Genomic DNA, 20,455 nt, shown 5'->3' on the forward strand with positions numbered 1-20,455 from the left:
ATCATTGATCACTAGATTGGGAATTGTTAATTGTTGATGGTTATGATCGATTTGTCAAAGTGATCCCAATACATCTTCTTCTGGAGATTATGAGCTTGAATCGTAATTCCAGTGAAATCCAACAAATTAAATAAAACAAAAATTGTTCGTAACAACCAAAAATTATATGTAATATTCATGTTAAAATTGGCAAATTATTAATTATGTTGTAAACCAAAAGGAATTTTTCATTTAGAAACATTTTTGTAATTTTGAAATTTTGATAACCAAAACCCAAATGGAACATTGGGCCAACCTTCCACAATAAGCACAAATCCACAACGCATACATGTTATTGGGTAGGTCCATGAACAAAAACACTCGTCTTGGATTGATCTTGGAAAAGGACCGTGACCAAACCGGTCTAAAACGAGACCGAAAAAACCTTGTACTGAAAAAGCCACACACAGAGGAGGAAGGAACGCACGCACACATGCACGCCTCCATCGAAGGAACACTCTCCTCCGGCCGTCGCTCCCTTCGCCGTTTCCTTCCTCTGCCGACGCCACTGTCTCCGCCTCGCTGTCGTCTTCCTCAGGTAAGCATTTTTTTTTTTTTTTTTCCACGAGACTGAAGCGATGCAGACGAAAACTGTGTGTTTTTTTTCGGCCAAGAAAAACTTCAAAGAAATTCTTCTTCTTGTTGTTTGGTCAACACAATTCGACTGTTCCATGATGTTTGGTTATTAAACATTTGAGTGTTTATGAATTTATTTGCTCCAATTTGATTGAAGTATGCATTTTTTTTTTCTAATTCTGCTATTTGACTTGTAATTCATATCATTCTAGTAGTTTGTATATCGGAAAGAAATAATTGATGAGTGTGTGTTATACTTGGCATTTAACGAAATGCATACCATGTGCTCAGTTAAATGCCACTACTTGCCTGTTCAAGCTGCCACTAGCAATCACACCATTGTTGCTCCCAGAATTAGATACTTGAACTCTCCATTTTAGGTTTTCGTTTTCAAGTCATTACACATGGCGATTGATTGTCTTGTTCTAGGTACTGTTTTCTTCTGTATCTTTGATTTTTTTAGTCCATAATGGAATTGTTTCTTAGTTATCTGATTAGAATATAAAACAATCAGGCGCAGGACAAGAGGTAGGAAAGAGCTGCGTGGTGGTATCTATCAATGGAAAAAGGATCATGTTCGATTGTGGGATGCATATGGGTTACACTGATCACAACCGTTACCCTGATTTCTCTCTCATTTCAAAATCTGGAGATTTCAATAACGCCCTCTCTTGCATCATTATTACTCACTTGTAAGTTTGTAATACCCTGATTTCTCCAAAGTTTATACGAATAAGAAAAGAATTGATAAAACTGATATGAGTATGGGCTGTATTTTGCAGTCACTTGGATCATATTGGGGCTCTTCCATATTTCACTGAAGTTTGTGGTTACAGTGGACCAATTTACATGACGGTATATCCATCAACTTGTCTTTAATGGTGATTTCATATCTGAGAATTCAACTGCAATTAACTTATTCTTTACAGTATCCTACCAAAGCCTTGGCTCCACTTATGTTAGAAGATTACAGGAAAGTAATGGTTGGAAGAGGGGAAGAACAGCAGTTCACTCATGAAAACATTCTTGATTGTATGAAAAAAGGTATGAAATTCAATTCAATTCACAACTGCCATAATAGTGATATGATCAAACATTCAAACTCACTCCTTTTCTACTTTTTCTTCAGTTACTGCAGTGGATCTCAAGCAGAATGTGCAAGTTGATAAAGACCTTCAAATCCGTGCTTACTATGCTGGACATGTATGCTTCTAGAATTGATTGACTGAAACTGAATACTTTAAGAATCTTAATAACTTGTTTTTAAATTCTACTTTGGATTGTGTTTTTAAGGTTCTTGGAGCTGCAATGTTTTATGCATGTGTGGGGGATAGTGCTATGGTATATACAGGAGATTATAACATGACACCTGATAGGCATCTTGGAGCTGCTCAAATTGATCGATTGCAATTAGACCTTCTTATAACTGAGTAACACACATTTCCATTAGTAAATGAGAGTGCACGTCTTCAATTTAGCTAATGGAAATAAAATTATTGCAAAAATTACAATGCTTTCAAAGCAAGTCAAAGCCACATTTACTTCAGTTTTGGTTGACCTTGGTTTGGTTGTTACCTCTGTGATGATTCTCAATGAGAAGTTGAGAATCAAAAATTTAGCTTCAACTTGCTTTGAAACCATGGTAATGTCTGCAATAAAATTATTTTATTTAGCTAAATTGATGACTTGCACCCGTGATTATTTAAATACTGAAAATTTTGTATATCTTAAGTAACAGCTGACTTTTTATAGGTCAACATATGCGACAACTATTCGTGACTCAAAATATGCTCGAGAGAGAGAATTCCTTAAGGCTGTATGTAAGCTTCATTAATTCCCATTTTTCTTTTAAATATATGATTAACGAATATTTATTACATGCAAGTGATGAAATGTGATTACAGGTTCATAAATGTGTTTCTAATGGAGGAAAGGTGCTAATTCCTACATTTGCTCTTGGACGAGCTCAGGTTTTTATTTGTCCAATTTTTATTATTATTATTATTATCAAAAATATACCTTATGTTTATAACAAGTTTATGAATGATTCAATAGGAACTCTGTATATTGTTGGATGATTACTGGGAGCGGATGAATCTTAAGGTTCCTATCTACTTTTCAGCAGGTTCTCATCTTTTATTCTTTTTCTTTTATCACCTATAAACTAAACATATATATATTTTTTAGATAAAAAGTTATTATTTGTTTCTTTCAGGTTTAACAATCCAAGCTAATTTGTATTACAAAGTGTTAATTAATTGGACTAGCCAGAAGGTGAAAGATACATATGCTACTAGAAACGCATTCGATTTTAAAAATGGTATCTCACAAAAATCATTTTCTGATACCCTTTTTCTCTATAATTCATTCTTGCCTTTTTTTTTTTTTTTAATTTATTTTTATCTTGACTTGCTGCAGTTCACCAGTTTGACCGGACTTTACTTGATGCTCCTGGACCTTGTGTTCTTTTTGCCACACCAGGAATGATTAGTGGTGGTTTTTCACTTGAAGTTTTTAAACATTGGGCTCCATGTGAATCAAATCTCATTACACTTCCAGGGTATTATTCTTATTAATTATCTTTTTTCATTTTTTTATCATTTATCTTTTTCATTTTTCTCCATAGGTATTGTGTTGCTGGAACTGTAGGACACAAATTGATGTCTGGTAAGCCCACAAAAGTTGATTTGGATAAAGATACACAGATTGATGTTCGTTGCCAGGTAGAATTCTATCTGTTTTATTATATAATTAATATGTTTTTTTTTTACTAATATGTATAAAGTTGTTTCTTTTACAGATTCATCAATTGTCATTTAGCCCACATACGGATGCAAAAGGAATAATGGATCTTGTGAAATTTCTGTCCCCAAAACACGTAATACTTGTACATGGTGAGAAACCTAAAATGGATTTGCTTAAATCAAGAATCAAATCAGAATTAGAAATAGAATGTTATGATCCAGCAAATACCGAAACCGTATCTTTCCCTTCAACCCATTTTATAAAATCCGATGCTTCAAACGCATTTATCCGTAGTTCTTTGACGCCCAACTTCAAGTTCCCAAAAGATGAAATTACGGATACACCCTCACTGCATGTTCGCGATGAGAGAGTGAGTGAAGGGATTTTGACAATGGGGAAAGGTCAAAAAGTCAAGGTTATACATCAAGATGAGCTTGTTACAATGGTAGGAGGTGGGAAAACGGAAGTGGGATTTGGGTATTGTTTTGGGTTAAATTTATGCAGTTTGAAGAATATTAGCAAAGAGGTTAGGGTTTCTAATGGTGATGACTCGTTGCTTGGTGTTTTGAATATGAAACTTTCGGATGAATTTGGGGAATTGGGAGTGAGGGTTTGTGAAGGAAGTCTTGAGGTGAACTCTTTTCGTGTTCGGGTATGTAAGAATGATGATTGTCCTCATAGAGTTGATAGTGATGAGCTAAGTGAGAGGCTTGAATGTGTGTTTTTTTGTTGTAATTGGTCGATTTTAGATAAGAGTATTGCTTGGAGAGTTATAAGTGTAATGAAGAACATGGATTTGTAATGTGGACGTGTGTATTTTTGGAGACACGTTTGTGGAATTTAGTGATGTAACAACAATTTCACCCATTTAAGCCCAAACCTTACAAAAAACCAATTGCAATGGGTTACATAAGGCATTGAAATCCAAGTCCTAACACCTTAATGCTCCCCAAACCTATGAAGTAAGCCTCCCAAGATTAAAAGCTGTCAATTAGAGGGAAATTATCTGTTCCTCTTCACAAATCAGTCACAAACCCAAAATCAATTAATGGAAGTCATAAAAATGCAAACCATAAACATACATATTCTGAAGGAGGTAAACAAAAATCGTAGCAAAAAAAAAAAAAAAAAAAAAAAAGGAGGGACGAGAAGGAAGGGTTTGTAAAAGGCAAAAAAAAAAACAACTTAAGGACTTAACTAAGCAAGAAATCATGAGAGGGATAAAACTTGACAAACTTAAGGACTTTCATATCAAAAGTCAAAAAAAAAAAAAAATCATTCGGACATGGTTGTTTGTTTTTGTTGCGGTTTTAGTCCCAAATCGATATAAAATAATTAATTTGTAATTGCTAAATTTCTTTTACTATTTTATTATTATTATTTTATTAAAAGTAAATATTAATAAAATAAGCAGGTTCCACCACCGCACGTCCACCCAATTATATCTCACATGTTACCATGAAATCTAATTTGCAAAGAAACCTTACTTCTAAAAAAACGTAAAACATGTGTTTATGTTTCTAAAAATGTATCTATAACTCTAAAAACATAAAAAAATATAAAAATACATATTAGTAATAATAATAATAGTAGTAGTATTTATACTTCTAAAAAGGTGAAATTATGTATTTATAATTCTAAAAAACATATTTATATGTTGCTTGGTTAAACTCTTTTTTATGTATAAACATTTTTTTTTGTATGAATATGTATAGATGACAAAAAAACATACTTAGGGTAAAAAAAACATAAAATATTTGTAAACTTAAGGTTTTTTTGCAAATTAAAATTTCATGATAATATGGAAATCTACTATTGTATGTAAAAATAGAAGGCAAAAATGTTTTTTTTTTTTTTTTTTTTTTTTGTTGAAAAACATAAGGACAAATGAACAAGAAATTGTCACATGGACAAAACAGAAAAAACTTGACAAACCTAAAGACTTTCATGTCGATTCAAACTGTATAAGTGAGAAGGATGCTTTTCATAAAATAACAAGAGGGAGATAAGGAGGTAAATGTGTGAGTGACGACATGAATCATGATAAATGCAGACTAGCAAAGGGATGGTGGGGTCTTTGGAAAGGAAAAGAAGAAAACTATATGTTTTGCAATCTTTTATTAAAAATCTAACATGTGAAATGGTGTTTTTTTTTTTTGGATTTGTGTTGTCCAAGGTAAAGGGCCGGAAAATTAATTATTGTCGAAATAATGAAAATTACAAAAATATATAAAATTTAGTTTAATCGTAAATCATATATAAAAAGGATTTTCTAATATATACCCTAACAACACATATAAGAAATATTAATTAATCATAATTATTACTATAATTAAATGTAAAATGCATTAATTATGAAGATTATTAATGAATTTTATATTTAATTATAGTAATATTTCTTATAATTAATGTGTTTAACATTTAATTATGATAATAATTATAATTAATTAATACTTCTTATATATACTCTTAGGGCACATATTAGAAAATCTCTATATAAAAATATGATTTTAACCGTGTTTCTCAGATATTTAAATACGAGTTTAAGAAGTTTCTTAATAATAGACTTGCAAATTGACATTATTAAACAATAATACAAAATAAATCGTATACAAATATTGAAATTATATAAAATATAAAAAGTGATAATTCATTAATGTATAAAGTCAAGTCATCAAAAAATAATTGAAAAATAAAGTATTATAATATAAAAAAGGAATAAAAAGTTAAAAAAGTATATCGCTACGTGTTGCATTTGCCATAAAAGAAAATAGTAATAATAAAAAAGGAGACGACTGTGTTTTGTTAGCCTATCAAGTATCAAGAACAACTCGTCACACTCCTCCCATCCACCTTTGGAAGTTTCAATATGGCGGAGATGTCAACGGAGACGACCGCGCCGTTACTCAGACCACGACAGGACACCGGCGAATCCCAATCTGGAGAAGGAGGAAGGCCGACTACACTCGCTCTTCTCCTCGGCCGTGCTTCGGGACGGCGTGGAGCGTCTATGCTGGTGCGCGAGACTGCAGCGCGACAACTGGAGGAGCGGCGAGCCGACTGGGGCTACTCAAAACCAGTTGTTGCCCTAGACATGACATGGAACCTCGCCTTCGTAGCGGTTTCGGTGGTTTTATTAATTTGCACGGTAGAGGAGAAACCGAACGTGCCAATTAGGGTTTGGATCTGCGGATATGCGTTGCAGTGCGCGGTGCATGCGGTGCTTGTGTGGTTGGAATATAGTCGGAGAAGTCGGAGAATACAGGAAGACGAAATGACAGGGGGAAATGATTTGAGTTTCAACGACAGTGAGGATGATGATGGAAGGATTGGGGCTTTCTTGACTTCTAACAGAATCAGGTCCGTTTCAATGTTTCATACAGTTGACCTTGAATTCATTTAGCTTAAAATTTGAAATCTTATTGTTTTCCATTTCCATAGGAGACTTCATTGTAGCTTTAGCATCACTATTTGCTTCAATATGCTCAATGATTTGTTACCATTTGTATAATTAGATCAATTGCATTTGCCTTATCATCTCGAAACGGGAAAATCACAATAGAAAGTGGTTTCATTTCTACCTGCTATATACTGTATACACGATTGATTCATTGACTGATGCATAACATTTTGGGATTTTCAGTTACACTAAAAGATGTGAGAATCTTAATACCATGGTATCATTTGTCTGGTGGCTTATTGGCTTCTACTGGATGGTTTCTGGTGGGGAGATTCTTCTGCATAATGCTCCACGTTTATACTGGTATGTCTTGAACCAATGTCATTTTCTCCATGTGGAATGAAATTATGAAAAACATAAGTCAAGCTAAAGAACAAGAAAACTGTTTCAAGACTCAAATGAAACCTTTGAGCATTACAATTCTTTGTTTTCTGTTTTATATGAATAAATGCAGGTTGAGTGTGGTGTTTTTGGCATTCGATGTGTTCTTTGCTATCTTTTGTGTTGTTTTAGCATGTTTGATAGGAATTGCTCTTTGTTGTTGCTTGCCCTGCATCATTGCAATTCTGTATGCAGTTGCTGGCCAGGTGATTGATTATATGACTCTCTTTTCAAGATTTTACAATTTATATTTTGTTTCATTAAGTTTTTTAACATATTATATGCTAAATAATATCCAGGAAGGTGCATCAGAAACAGACTTAAGTGTCCTTCCAAAATACAGATTTCAGGTGTCCAATGATGAAAACAAACCTGATGTTCATGTGGGAGCAGGTAGAATGGTTCCTGTTGAATCAAATGTTGGATATTTAGCTGTTGAACGTGTTCTTCTACCCGAGGATGCTGTAAGTTTAATTAATAATCTCATAATTCCAAATAGATATAATGTTGCAATTTTGATTTTGAGATTTATAAGAAATGTTTTGTGTTTTTTACTATTTAGGAGTGTTGCATATGTTTAAGCCAATATGAAGATGGAACAGAGCTTCATTCGCTACAATGCAACCATCATTTTCATGCATCATGCATAGTGAAATGGTTGAAGATGAATGCCACTTGTCCTCTTTGCAAATACAATATCTTAAAGGGAAATGAACAAGTTTAATAATAAATCAGAAGAATCTGGAATTCACACAGGCTACTATGTATTTATGGATATGTACAGGAGAGGGGATGTAGCTAAGCTTTTGGTAAACAAACAAAATTTCACATTTAGTAGAGTTTACTTTTTGGTACAAATGAACAAAATAATGCAAAACATATGTAGCATTGCCATTAATTAATTTCAAGTGTATTTTGTCATGTTGATGTCTAAACTATTACTATTATGTTGTTGACATCACTTCCACTGATTATTGATTTAAGTTATTGTTGTTCTTGAAAAATTCTTTGGTTATATTTCGATTTGTTAGAACCCAAAAAGCTGAAACGATTTTAGTTTGGTTTTGTTTTAGTTTTAGGCCAAAGATAATCATTACACAAACCGATGTATATGTAGGGGTAGCGATGAGAAGAGAATTGGGTATTATCTAGTTTATAATTTTAATAGGATAATAGGATAAAGTTTATTCGTTGTAATTTCTAGTATTATCTAAAACCTGATTGTTATCTCATTCAAAGAATTGCTTAAATTTTCTACTTATTTCAATGTCTAACAAGTTTAATATCTAATAAAAATTACACAAATTCAGTTATCACCATATAAAGTTTGAAATTCGTTAATATCTTATTTTTAGTATCACATAATACTAATATATAATTTTGAAACAAAAAGTATTAGCATATAAGTATTTTAAAACTATAAATGATTTGAGGTCAGGTATGAAGTTTGTCAACCTGTATTATTAATTTATTATATCAACTTGCTGTTCTTGAGTTTTACAAATAAGGGTATTAAAGAGAACAGAAAGGAAGGAAAAAAAGTACTTGTGTTTTCGGGCAAAAAAAAAAAAAAAGAAATGGAACTAGGGGTGTAAACGAGCCGAGCCGAGCCCGAGCCTAACCAAGCTTGAGCTCGGCTCGTTTAATTTTGAAGAAGCGCGAGCTCGAGCTCGAGCTCGAGCTCGATTCGAGCCTTAAAATGAAGCTCGAGCTCAGCTCGTGAACAATTTAGTGAGCTCGCGAGCCTAAACGAGCTTAAACGAGCCTATATATATATATATACTCACACACACACGCATATATATATATATATATATATATATATATATATATATATATATATATATATATATATATATATATATATATATATATATATATATAGGCTCGTTTAGGCTCATTTAGGCTCGCGAGCCCACTAGCTGAAGCTCGGCTCGAGCTCGTTTAATAAACGAGCCTCATATTTGGGCTCGAGCTCGGCTCGGGCTTGTTTAATTCGATCTCGAGTCGATCTTTTAACGAGTAGCTCGCGAGTAGCTCGGCTCACTTACACCCCTAAATGGAACGAAAATTTGTTTTCAGGAGGCGAAAAGGAAAAATTATCCCTAACGATTCTTTCTTTTTTCTTCCTTAAAAAAAACTCGAATAAACGTTTTTTCTTATAATTCCATCTTTTCTTTGCTTGACAAAACTTGAAAATAATTTTCTCTTCTTTTTTTTTTTTTTTTTTTTTTTTTTTTCCTACAAAACTCACGAACATATGAACACGTGCAAAATATTAGTTCAATATTCAGTCCCATAGGCCATAACAATTTACATGATTCAAAACACATCCCAAAAGTTGCGAGTTCTACTATAGAAATAGAAATGGTTTCCAAACAAACTAGCGCATTTTACATTTTCACTCTAATAGTAATAGGAATGGGAATATATAAAGTTTTGAGGGTAAACCGTAAAAACATTAAGTTTGGTGCACAACTTTAAATTCAAATGAACCAAACGCAAAATATTTGCTCTTCGAAGTCATCGTCAAAACTCAAATGACACTCCGTGGCGCCGCCGTCGAAGCTTTTAAATCCTCTGCTCTGATTTCATGGAGACCAGTATGCTTCATTCCCTGTCCATCTCTATCTCTAAGTTTGATGATTTATAACATATATATAATACCTGTAATACTTGATGAATGCAGACTGGTAAGTTGCAGCAGACGATCGGTGGTTGTATAGAAAAGACAGGGAGCACGCTTCATTCCGGAAACCAATCGACTGTCAGGATTTGGCCTGAGCTCGCCGGAAAAGGGAGGTACTTCGATTTTAGTTCCAATTTAATCCCCGCGTCAATTGATTTTGCTGAAGAATCGCCGCTCTGTACTACGCTTCGTAAAGATGGGCACACTGTTCGAACTGTCGAGCACTTGCTTTCGGCTTTGGAGGGAACAGGCGTCGATAATTGTCGAATCGAGATCGTGAACTCTGATGCTAATTATACTTCAGCCGAAGTATGATCAGAAAACATAACTAGTTCGTGATTTCAACTTTGGATGTAAATCTTCGGTCAGATTGATAGGTTTCATATGAAATTACAGGTTCCTGTTTTCGATGGATCAGCGAGGGAATGGGTGGAAGCTATCGAGCAAGTTGGGGTTACAGCTGCTATGGATTCCAATGGCAGAAATTGTGAGAAACTAGCACCATATCTTACTCAGCCTGTTCATGTCTCAAAAGGAGATTCTGTAATATCAGCATTCCCTTCTAAGCAAATTAGTATCAGTTATGGAATCAATTTTCCACAGGTAAACCTAAACCTCTTGATCCTTTACATTTAACATCACTATATATATATTCACCACTTAGGGTTCATATATCATTTCAGGTACCAGATCTAAGCCTCCAATGGTTTTCTTCAGTCTTTTCCACCACCGATGACTCCTTCTATTCTAAGCAAATAGCTCCTTCACGAACCTTCTGCATTTATGAAGAGGTATTATACATTTGAATGTGTTCATGTCGCCTTTATTTACATTTCCTAAATAGAAGAATCATATTGCATTTGCAGGTGGAGAAGATGCGGAGTGCAGGACTCATCAAGGGTGGTTCTTTAGAGAATGCTGTTGTTTTTAGGTGAGATATCATAAGACTCATTAAAGATTTTGAAGTATGTTTTGTGAATGATGTTGATAAAGTTTAATGTTTTGTTCGTTAGTAGAAGTAAAGGGTTGATGAATCCAGGTTTGCGTTCACCTGAAGAGCCATGCAGACACAAGATTTTAGATCTTATTGGCGATGTTTCTCTTTTTGCTCGCAATGGTAGTCAAGGCCTCCCTGTTGCAAATATCATAGCTTATAAGGTATGTCAGGTCAGGTTGTACTGTGTTTGACTTACATTAGACTGGAACTGAAAGAGACAAAAAATGCATCAACAAATATGGCACAATGTGGGACAGGGACTTGCTATCGATCTATGTCTGTGCAAAAGACATAAATGCCCTTATGTCATTCAAATTACACTGACTTTATACACAATGCAGGGAGGACACGCACTACATGCCGAATTTGTTCGTCAACTATCTGGATTCAGGAGTATCTCCAACAGTGTAAGATAAGACAGTTGAATGATAGAGAAATGCTTGATATTTTTGTATTTGTAGGCCTTAGAGTTGAATTTTAAAAATGTTGACAACTTTTATGTTTAGTGATGGGAAAATTTAGTACGATAAAGATTTACTTTACATAAATCTTGTGGAGGAAAAAGCAAGTGAAAAGAGAAAGAAGAAAAGTTAAATTGGTTGGTGGATTGTGGTTGGTTGTCTAGTATTTTCTGAGTTTATTTCCGTTTATCTATTTATGAATGAATTGATATTTGTTTGTGTATAATTTTTGACAGATTATAAAATTAAAAAGTTTAACTAGAAACTAAATTGGTGGAACTAGTGGAAAGTCACCTTAAATGTATTCTTATGGAGGGTTTGACAAAACTAACTAGTAGCTGTAAGCTTTACCTTTTATTAGAGAAGAAGGGTGACTTTGGTATCGAGCTTTTTAGGGTTTTTAGCTTTTAAGAAAAAGTTTGAGTTTATTATTATTATTTTTTTATTTGTAAGTAGTAGTTTTTAGCTTTTAATTTAAATAAAAAATTCACAATCCAAAAGTTATTTCAAATAGTGTTAACAAAAAACTTCTAAATGATTATAACAAATTTACAAGATTATCCATATAACTATCAAATAACTTTATTTAACTTATATCATTATTGTAGTAAGATAGATTTTGTGCTCAATTGATTAATTTCTAGTTCGGAACAACTTATCTAGCTGGTTCACCATAATCATATACTTTCTTATCCAGTTTGCCACATTTATGTGTAAATTAAAGAGAAGAGCACAAATAACTTTTGTATATATTATGATGATGTTTATTTTAAGTTGCACATTTTATTTAGCCTTTTAGCTAGTTTACCAATAAAATCATGAAAGTGTTATCTTGGATTAGTTTTTCGGTGTAGATAAATGTTATGTTTGGCGTCCTACTTGAAAAATTAGTTGTTAGCTGAAAAACTAGCTGAAAGTTAATAAACTAACTGTTAGCTGAATAGCTAGTTGATAAAAAAAAAAAAAAAAGACGTTTTGTAAGATTTAACTTATAAGCTAGCTAAAATATATAAACTGACGTAAAATATCATTTAGAAAAATATGATGTTTATAATTAATTAAGGGTATATTTTGATTTTTTTTTTTTTTTTGAAAAACTTATCGAAGTAGCTTTTTAAAAAGTTTTTTGGCTTACCAAACATGACAACATAAAAAACTTGAAAAATAAGCTAACTGTGGCGCGCCAAACATAGCCAAGTGAATAAGTTTGTAGGATTATCTTTTTGGTTTGTTTGACTTTGGTATTTTGGTTATATGAAACAAATTATCATTTTATACTTTAGTATGAGTGTTTGTTCAAAGTTTCTAATGAATTTCAAGTATTGCATTGTATGACAGTAAAAGAAGGAGAGAAGGAAATCAAGGTCATTTCTTGGAAGTAATATCTTCTTGTAATTTCTCTCTAACTATCATGCTATTGTATGTTCAAGTTTGCCATGTACTTTTTCCTAAAACACCCACTTAGCCACTTGCACCAATTAGCTTGCTTGTCCATGATATTTTTTTTAGATCATTAATCTTTTCTTTTTGGCATTTTCTTCTTTGGGTGTTTTGAAGGTTCCTTATGGAACTAAGGTTTACATTCGATAGAGAAGATGCATATGATATGGATTGATAGTTGCTTGAATCTTGCATTTTTAATGCTTGTGATTTTGACATTTCAGTTGTAAATAACTTTTGACAATTTTACAAAAAAAAAAAAAAAAAAAAAAAAAAAAAAAAAAAAAAAATTGACAGTTTTAGTTGTAAATAAAATATGTAACATGGCTACAAGGTTCAACAAATACTCACCTGTACTACCAGATCATCTTTATTTATATTCAATATGAAAGAGAAATGATTCAAAAGGGAATGGATGGAATTTTGAGAAATTGACTATATATATTGGTAATTTAAGGTGGTCTTCTTCTTGTTTTTGCCCTAAGCTTAAAATATTACTTAGGGAGGAGGGTATCCTAGCGGCTTGAAAGAGATGTACCGGCGGTACCGCCGGTTAACCATTCCATCTTGAAAGGGTTCGGCGGGTTCATTGGTTTAAGGTACAAAATCGGGTTCACCATCCCACTATTTATTAACGATTGAAATTATTTAGCATCTGAAACTGAATGCATAGAGGCCCACTTGGCTACTTTAATGCATGTATTTTCAGCTTATATATTATATATTATTATTATTATTATTATTATTATTATTATTATTATTATTATTCAAATTTCAAAAAACTTTATACCTTTACATTCAAAATTATTGATATACAATATATGTTTGTATAAACTTTAATATTATTTTAGATTTTTTTTAATTAGCAAAATTTTATTTTAAATTAAAAAGCTAGTTATGTTTTATTTTATGTTATATTTTCTGATTTAATTAAATAAAAATTAATGATGTGGAAAGTGGGTTAAATGGGTTGAAAAAAATAAGGTTTTAATATGTTTTGGGTTGAGAAGGATAGAAGAAATAGAAAATAAAAAAGCTAATGTAGTGGGTTGGAAAGGATGGACTCCTTCCCCTTAACCGGACTTAGGTGTAAGCATTTTTGCACATTTGGTGTATATGAACTTTTGTGTTGGAGTTATAAATTAAACAACTATCAACGTTGTTTTTTAAGATGTGACTTAAAGCGTTAAGTGTTGTTTAAATTGATTGTTATTATTATTATTATTATCATTATTATTATTATTATTTGTTATAGTATAAGTTATACTCAACAATTTTAATGCATAAAAAATCATGTGATTACATATTTATATCAAATACATCAAGTTTATAAATAGGTTAAATCAACAACAAGTAATAACAAAAAGTTAACAAAATTTTATTAGTTTGATATATATACATTTTTTTAAAACTTAGTCACTGATTGACAATCGATATATACAGATATCAAAACTTGTTATATTCTAAAAAAAATTGATAGGACATTACAAAAACATTTTAGACAACTAGATGTATGAAATGAAAGAAATATAAGAAACTATCCTTGAAAAAGCCTCTAAAAAAATCTTTAAAAATTCCTTTTAGAAACCTTAAAAAAAAAACTCTAATAACTTCTAAAAAATGTTCAAAATCCCTATAAGAAAACCTAAAAAAATAATTAAAATAAAAACCACGATTAAAAACACTAAAAGATAAAATCCAAAAAAAAAAAAAAAAAAAACATGCCTCAAAAAAATTAGCACCACGAGAAGCCATGGTGTACACCCTTCCTTATAAATTCGTGAACTCATGATGGAGTATAACATGACGATTGAGAAATGTCTTGTTGTCATAACGCAGTCTTTTATAACAATATTCTTTTTGATGAATAGTATCAATATAAAAATGTAGCATTATTCACAAGTACTTACGAGATTTTCAATCATGTCTCCTAATATTTTCAAGAGAAATCTTGAATTAATGTTTTAAATTTCTGATGGAAGCTACACCAAACAAAAACTAATAAAACTCAAACTACTTAAAGCTTGTAGGCTGTCAATGTAGCATACTAGCATCTATTCCCAAAGGCTCATGGTATTTATTTGGGATGGATGTTTCAACATCATTGCCTGACCTCGGTTTGTTTTTCTCCGATTTGTTCTTAGTTCCCTTTGATTGTAAAATCAGCAATGTAATCCAATAAATCAGGAATTATCTTCTTTCAAATTTGAATCGATAGTGTTCGTCAGTCGATTTCAAGAGTATTCCATTGTTGATTCATCTCTCTCCGTTTCCAATTTCTGAGTCAATACAACAGATGGCATCAAGATTTCACACTCGGTTTCAATCGATCTTCTTGTCGTCATTCTACTAAGCTTCGCCACCTCGCCTGTCTCAATGTCTTTCGGCGGAAGATAGGGACGATGGCCATCGTTTCACTTTCCGATGCCAATCTCGCTCACAATATTGAATCAAGCAGATCTGGTCACTTTCCGATGCCAATCTCGCTCACAATATTGAATCAAGCAGATCTGGTATTTATTAACCAAGGCAACTGTGTTCGATTAAAGCAGCCATCCAAAGGTAATCAAAAATTATCGCTGTCTTTATTCCTAAACCCTAATTGGTCTTAGTTTTTGAAGGGATGGTACTGTTGGGGATATGAGAGACGATGGACATAGTGTAGATGATCTCTCTATGTTGGGGTTATGTTGTTTTCTTTGCTAAAACTGGTTGCAGTAGAACTTTTGCCTTTCAAAGTGTATTGGAATTTTAATAAACTTTAGAATATTATATTACAAGTCATAACGGATGCTGCAATGTGGATAATGTTTGTGTTGATTTATCTCTTACATGTAGAATGAAGATCAAGATGAAATACACTTGGAGATTGAAATAATACCAGGTGATTTGTGTTGGCATGAGATAATTCAGCATTCTACTTTCTTTTCTCTTAATTACATGTAATTTTATTTTCTTAAGTGTAATGCTGTACTAGGAATGGATGCTTTAATAAAAAAAATAGATGAAAGTATGTTGATATTTTAGCAGTGAAATGTGATTTGTGTTTCAATGACATTTTATTTTTTCAATAGGTGCACCTTCTGGTACATGGGATAGATAGCCTTTAGGGAAACAATGCATACAACTCATCCCCTTGAAGCAACATGAAATTTAATATTTTTGCAGCCTTAGCTGTTACTGCGTACATTATGACCTTGAAATACCCTTTTAGAGTGGTTTTTAGTAAAAAAAAAAAAAAATTAAAAACAAGTCTCTTGGATGTAATGTTCAGTGCATGCTTATATAGAGTTTTAAAGAAGAGTAAATGGATTTTTTTTATAAGGCATTATTGTATATTATCCATTAGATAACTGTTATGCATTCACTCACGTACAACTTTATAGAACGGGGTAAGATGGGAAATCAGCATAATAAAGAGATTCGTATTATTGCAAGGGATTAGGGGGCATTTTAGGCATTTTATAGTATTTAGTTTGTTATGCCAAATAGTATAAGAGGGTAGTGGAAAAGTGAGAGAGGTATCTATCTTTTGTGTGAAATCTGGCATTATTTCCTATGGGAGAGTGACTATCTCGAATCGGCTAATCTATCCTTAGTTTTTTAACCATTTTGGGTATTATTGACCGTTTTCAATCAATATTAAAATCATTTGGTTATTTTATGTTATTGAATCTGTTCTTAAAATCCAATTCATAACAATTGGTATCAAAGCAATGAACCTTGTTACTGTGGATCAAACAATAGATGTAACAAAAGAAGGATGGGAAGGAGTGAAATCAGCTCTAACCAATTTATGAAGGAGAATATGACTCAGATGACCAGTGAGAACAAGAGGGTTTGTTCTATTTTTTCAGAGAAAAGTGGTAAAGACAGCAGCTATAGACTGCCGATGCCGCCACCACCACCGGAAGTTGAAACAGGGAAGAGAGACCAACCAGAAATTTCACAAACGTGAGATGCTCTTATTTGATGGAACTAACACAAATGAGTGGATTTGTAATGTGGAAAGGTCGTTCTTATCGTATGAGGATGAAGAAACGACGGAAGTTGTTGTGAGGTCTTTAGAAGGCGACACTTTACTTTTCTATGAATGGGAGCATCGGAGGCGACCCATACGACAACCCACACCTGTCATTCCTATACTACTATACGAATAGGCACACTTGCCTAGTTGTGTAGCATATAGTTGTGTAGCGCAGTGCAATTTTATAAAAATATAAAACTAATAATAGTAAAATAAACATCAATATCTAAACAATTTAAATTCTTGGTGGATTTATATTAACACGTGATAATTATTTGTTATAGGTTTGTTCAAGATTAGTCAAGTGTTAATTGTCTTTAACAAAATTATGAAAATGAAAAATTCCCCATTCTTTCTTGTTCTTAGTTTCTCTAAAATATCAAGCAAACTAGGAATTCTAGACAACCAAAGTCTAAAAATCCCCAAAATTCTTTTACATATTAAAAAGGGCTACAGCTTATGAACAAGATCAAGTTTGAAGTTGATCTGTGACCACCCTGTTGCAGTCGCTCTTTGTGAATAGTCGGCTTTGTTGGGGGATTTTGTTTCCAAAGACTGGTTTTGGTTCTATATGTGTCTTATATAACTTGCGTTCGTCGTTCATGTCTTTCAATGCCTCCCTAAAGTTCCTTTTGCTTTCGCCATTGTTCCGCTCTCGGTTGGTACGTTAAAATTCTCTAGGGTTTTCTTCCTACATAGATACGTTTTCAGTTTTGTTATTGTTTTGTGGGTTTCTTAGAGTGCGTTTGGTTGTGGAAAATTGTTTTTATTTTCTAAGAAAATGTTTTCAGAAAATAGAGTTGAGTTTTCATTTTCAATTTTCAATAAAAATTTTAGAAAACGTGTTTGGTTGGAACCGGTGGAGTTTTCATTTTCCATATTCGAATTTGGAAAACTGTAAAAAATCATTTTTCTAATTTACATACAATTTGGAAAACTGAAAATTTTCATTTTCTTAAAAAACTTTGGAAAACTGAACAAACCAAACGCGTTTTCAAAATTTCTGTTTTTCTTGGAAAATTTTCCAAGAAAACTGGAAAAAAATTAGAACCAAACGCACCCTTAGTTTTTATTGTCGTTCGATTCTTTTGTTATAGATGCATTTTCTGTTTTCGTTTGGTGATTGCAGGTAACATTCATTTGTCTCTCAGTTGCGTCAACTGTATGTTTCTTCGAGTATGTTTTTGTCGTTTATATTGCAATTATATTTCCACTGCTTTACTCACTCGTATGTTGGTTAGTCTTTGTAGTCGCCAAAGACCAGTTGATGGAGTTGTCTGGAGTACTAAGGTATTACTAATCTTTTCTTCCCTTCTAATTTAGGTTTTTTGTTTAAATCTTATTTTTTCTTCATCTACGGTGACAGCTCTAATTGATCTCTTAAAGGGAAACGAACAAGTTTAATAATAAATAAGAAGAATCTGGATTTCAGACGGACTACTATATATTTATGGATATGTACATGAGAGGGGATGTATCTAAAGCTTTGGTAAACAAACAAAAAACTTTCACATTTAGTAGAGTTTACTTTTTGGTACAAATGAACACAATAATACAAAACATATGTAGCATTGCCAATAATTAATTTCAAGTAATAATTAATTTCAAGTGTATCTTGTCATGTTGATGTCTAAATTATAACTATTATGTTATTGACATCATTGCCACTGGTTCTTGGATTTATGTTTAGATTTAGAACAAATTACACGAATGGTCCTTATGGTTTTGTTTTTTTCCCTAAAGTAGTCCTTACGAAACTTTTTTCCCTCAGATGATACCTACGGAGCAAATGTTGCACACAAATGATCTTTATGACTAACTTTCTTAACAGATTCTGTTAAGTGTGTGTGAAAAGATAAAAATGCCCTTTATTTTTATTTACTTATTTATTTATAACATTTTGTTAATTAGAAATTAAAAAAAGTGGATCTCTCTCTCTTTCTCCTTCTTCATTATCTTCTTCCAGTGCTTCTCTCTCTATGTGACCGGAGAACTCAAAAGTGGTTGACCGGATGCTTCTTTACTTGTTGGAGATTGAACACAATGGATTTAAATCCTACCACATCATTGAACCCTCTACTTCACTTACCCATTCATCGCATTCATAACCTCTTCACACTACTAGATCCACACATCTTTCTAGACAAACTTTACTCATCGCATACAATACAACTCTATTTCAATCGGTGGAAACGACTGTTAGTCTTCTCTGTATCTCTCTATTCTAAGGGACGATATCGATTTTTGAATTTGTCAAGACTCACCCACCGCCAATCTCTCAAGAACCAACCTGCAACAATAACAACAAAATCTTCTAAAAATCTCTCACTTGAAGTTCTTCAATGGGGACATCGATTTAGTCTATGTCGACTCTAGAGTAATGGGAGAAGTGGAAATGAGGGATGGGAGGTGGGTGTTGGCTTTGATTTTAGTTTCAGAGAGAGGTAGAGTAAAAGATGTAAAAATTGATTCCTCCATTTTTTTTTTCTCTAATTCATCGGACCTAACCTTCTTCATTCATTGATGGTTCTGATCTACATTTATGAGGGCTAGGGTTTTCATTTATGAGGGTTAGGTTTTCCTGGCAGTGACGGATGGAGGTGGCGAATGATGATGGAATCATAGATCCGACTTCCGATCTACCTATTTGGCGACTGTCTTTTTGAATAAGAGTAAGGTGGTGGCGGTGGTTTGTTGGAGGAGAAGCACAGGAAGATCCACTGCACTTCAATCGGATCTATGAAACAATCACCATATTCGATTACTGCATTTGCATTTTACTCTAATCATTGTTGGTGATGTGTACGAGTTGATTCTAGTAGTGACAATATAAAGGTGGTGTGTTTCAATGGGGGTGAAGTAAAGAAAATCTAGGGTTTCAGACGGATTAGTCGTTTCTTGAGAGAGAGAGAGGGAGAGAGAGAGAGAGAGGGGGAGAGAGAGAGAGAGAGAGAGAGAGAGAAAGGACCATTTATGCAAAAAAAAAAAAAAAACAAAGGGTATTTTTGTCATTTAACAAAAATTAACAGAATATGTTAGCAAAGTTAGTCACAGGGGCCTTTTGTATGCAAGGTTTGCTCCGTAGGTACCATCTGAGGGAAAAAAGTTTCGTAAGGACTACTTTAGGGAAAAAAAACAAAACCTTAAGGATCATTCGTGTAATTTGTTCTTAGATTTATTTGAACCCAAAAAGCTGAAACTATTTTAGTTTGGTTTGGTTATAGGGATAGGGATGAGACGAGAATTTGATATTACAGTTTATGATTTTAAAAGGTTAAAGTTTATTCGTTGCAATTTCTTTTATCTAAAACCAAATTGTTATCTCATTCAAAAAAATTGCTTAAATTTTCTCTTTATTCCAATGTCTAAATACACAAATACAATTATCACCATATAAAGTTTGAAATATCTAAATTCATTATAGCTAATAGAAATAATAACATAATTAATGAAAACAAATATCTTATTTTTAATGTTATATAATACTAATAAATAATTTTGAAATAAAAATATAAGTATATAAGTATTTTAAAACTATAAATGATTTGAGGCCGCATGATGCTGGATGTCAAAAAATCCAACTACATGAAATGATACGAGGAAAGTTGGTTTTTAGGAAGCCGTGCTCAGAAAATTTCAC

General features: G+C 32.7%; 3 protein-coding genes and 1 long non-coding RNA gene across 6 annotated transcripts; all 4 read left to right on the forward strand.

Annotated features, from left to right (window-relative positions):
• The first annotated feature begins 411 nt into the window (after window positions 1–411).
• On the forward strand, window positions 412–4,227 carry CPSF73-II (cleavage and polyadenylation specificity factor 73 kDa subunit-II). Of its 2 annotated transcripts, XM_078984957.1 has the most exons (14): window positions 417–577; window positions 907–1,044; window positions 1,130–1,307; window positions 1,398–1,470; window positions 1,545–1,659; window positions 1,745–1,818; window positions 1,909–2,045; window positions 2,368–2,431; window positions 2,520–2,585; window positions 2,671–2,740; window positions 2,831–2,935; window positions 3,034–3,175; window positions 3,242–3,338; window positions 3,416–4,227. In XM_078984957.1, the coding sequence occupies exons 2-14, from the start codon at window positions 1,020–1,022 to the stop codon at window positions 4,160–4,162; spliced, it is 1,893 nt and encodes a 630-aa protein (XP_078841083.1). In that variant the 5' UTR covers window positions 417–577; window positions 907–1,019; the 3' UTR covers window positions 4,163–4,227. The 2 variants fall into 2 exon arrangements, with proteins under 2 accessions (XP_078841084.1, XP_078841083.1); XM_078984958.1 differs by lacking the exon at window positions 907–1,044 and having other exon boundaries at window positions 412–577.
• A 1,917-nt stretch (window positions 4,228–6,144) lies between these two features.
• Window positions 6,145–8,122, forward strand: LOC145036498 (E3 ubiquitin protein ligase RIE1-like). Its single transcript, XM_078984959.1, has 5 exons — window positions 6,145–6,720; window positions 7,004–7,123; window positions 7,275–7,407; window positions 7,501–7,665; window positions 7,764–8,122. The coding sequence occupies exons 1-5, from the start codon at window positions 6,230–6,232 to the stop codon at window positions 7,923–7,925; spliced, it is 1,071 nt and encodes a 356-aa protein (XP_078841085.1). The 5' UTR covers window positions 6,145–6,229; the 3' UTR covers window positions 7,926–8,122.
• A 1,540-nt stretch (window positions 8,123–9,662) lies between these two features.
• LOC145033654 (putative UDP-3-O-acyl-N-acetylglucosamine deacetylase 1, mitochondrial) lies at window positions 9,663–11,543 on the forward strand. Of its 2 annotated transcripts, none has more exons than XM_078982229.1 (7): window positions 9,663–9,804; window positions 9,891–10,199; window positions 10,287–10,493; window positions 10,574–10,681; window positions 10,757–10,821; window positions 10,904–11,048; window positions 11,229–11,543. In XM_078982229.1, the coding sequence occupies exons 1-7, from the start codon at window positions 9,742–9,744 to the stop codon at window positions 11,301–11,303; spliced, it is 972 nt and encodes a 323-aa protein (XP_078838355.1). In that variant the 5' UTR covers window positions 9,663–9,741; the 3' UTR covers window positions 11,304–11,543. The 2 variants fall into 2 exon arrangements, with proteins under 2 accessions (XP_078838355.1, XP_078838356.1); XM_078982230.1 differs by having other exon boundaries at window positions 10,907–11,048.
• A 3,065-nt stretch (window positions 11,544–14,608) lies between these two features.
• Window positions 14,609–15,840, forward strand: LOC145036499 (uncharacterized). Its single transcript, XR_013678449.1, has 2 exons — window positions 14,609–15,350; window positions 15,627–15,840. It is a non-coding gene; the product is annotated as an uncharacterized LOC145036499 (long non-coding RNA).
• The last annotated feature ends 4,615 nt before the right edge of the window (window positions 15,841–20,455 follow it).

Source organism: Lactuca saligna, chromosome 3 (assembly GCF_052625555.1).
Source record: "Lactuca saligna cultivar CGN05327 chromosome 3, ASM5262555v1, whole genome shotgun sequence".
NCBI lineage: Eukaryota > Viridiplantae > Streptophyta > Magnoliopsida > Asterales > Asteraceae > Lactuca > Lactuca saligna.